Consider the following 507-nt stretch of genomic DNA (forward strand, 5'->3'; position numbering starts at 1 on the left):
CGAGCGCGCCCTGCGTGGCCCCGCTGCCACCGCCGCCTCCCAGCAGGCCGCCAAGCTTTTCGGCCTGGAGCCCGGGCGGCCGCCCCCGCCCGCCGGCCCTGAGCATAAGTGGAAACCTTTCGAGCTGGGCAACTTCGCCACCACGCAGATGGCCGTGCTGGCCGCGCAGCACCACCACGCCAGCCGCGCCGAGGAGGAGGCCGCCGCCGCCGCCTCCAAGAAGGCCTACCTGGACCCCGGGGGTGCGCTGCCCCGCGCTGTGGCCACCTGCGCCAGGCCAGGTGCCGACATCCATGCCGCGGCCCACGGGCCTGGAGAGGCCTCCGCCATGCAGAGCCTCATCAAGTACAGCGGCAGCTTCGCCCGCGAGGCCGTGACCGTGCGCCCAGGCGGCTGTGGCAAGAAGAGCCCCTTCGGAGGCCTGGGCACCATGAAACCCGAGCCGGCGCCCACAGCTGCCCCGCGTGCCCAGACGCGCCTCCCGCACCCGGGGGGCCCTGCAGCATC

The 507-nt window shown here is 74.8% G+C and overlaps 1 protein-coding gene across 1 annotated transcript in view; it reads left to right on the forward strand.

Moving 5' to 3' along the window:
- Positions 1 to 507, forward strand: part of LOC104992807 (trinucleotide repeat-containing gene 18 protein-like) — a 38,460-nt gene that overhangs the window by 23,889 nt on the left and 14,064 nt on the right. Inside the window, exon 4 of the mRNA XM_010845795.1 lies at positions 5 to 483. Coding sequence (XP_010844097.1) covers positions 5 to 483 — 479 coding nt within the window. The remainder of the gene's footprint in view (positions 1 to 4; positions 484 to 507) is intronic.

Source organism: Bison bison, unplaced genomic scaffold, assembly GCF_000754665.1.
Source record: "Bison bison bison isolate TAMUID 2011002044 unplaced genomic scaffold, Bison_UMD1.0 scf7180017864223, whole genome shotgun sequence".
NCBI lineage: Eukaryota > Metazoa > Chordata > Mammalia > Artiodactyla > Bovidae > Bison > Bison bison.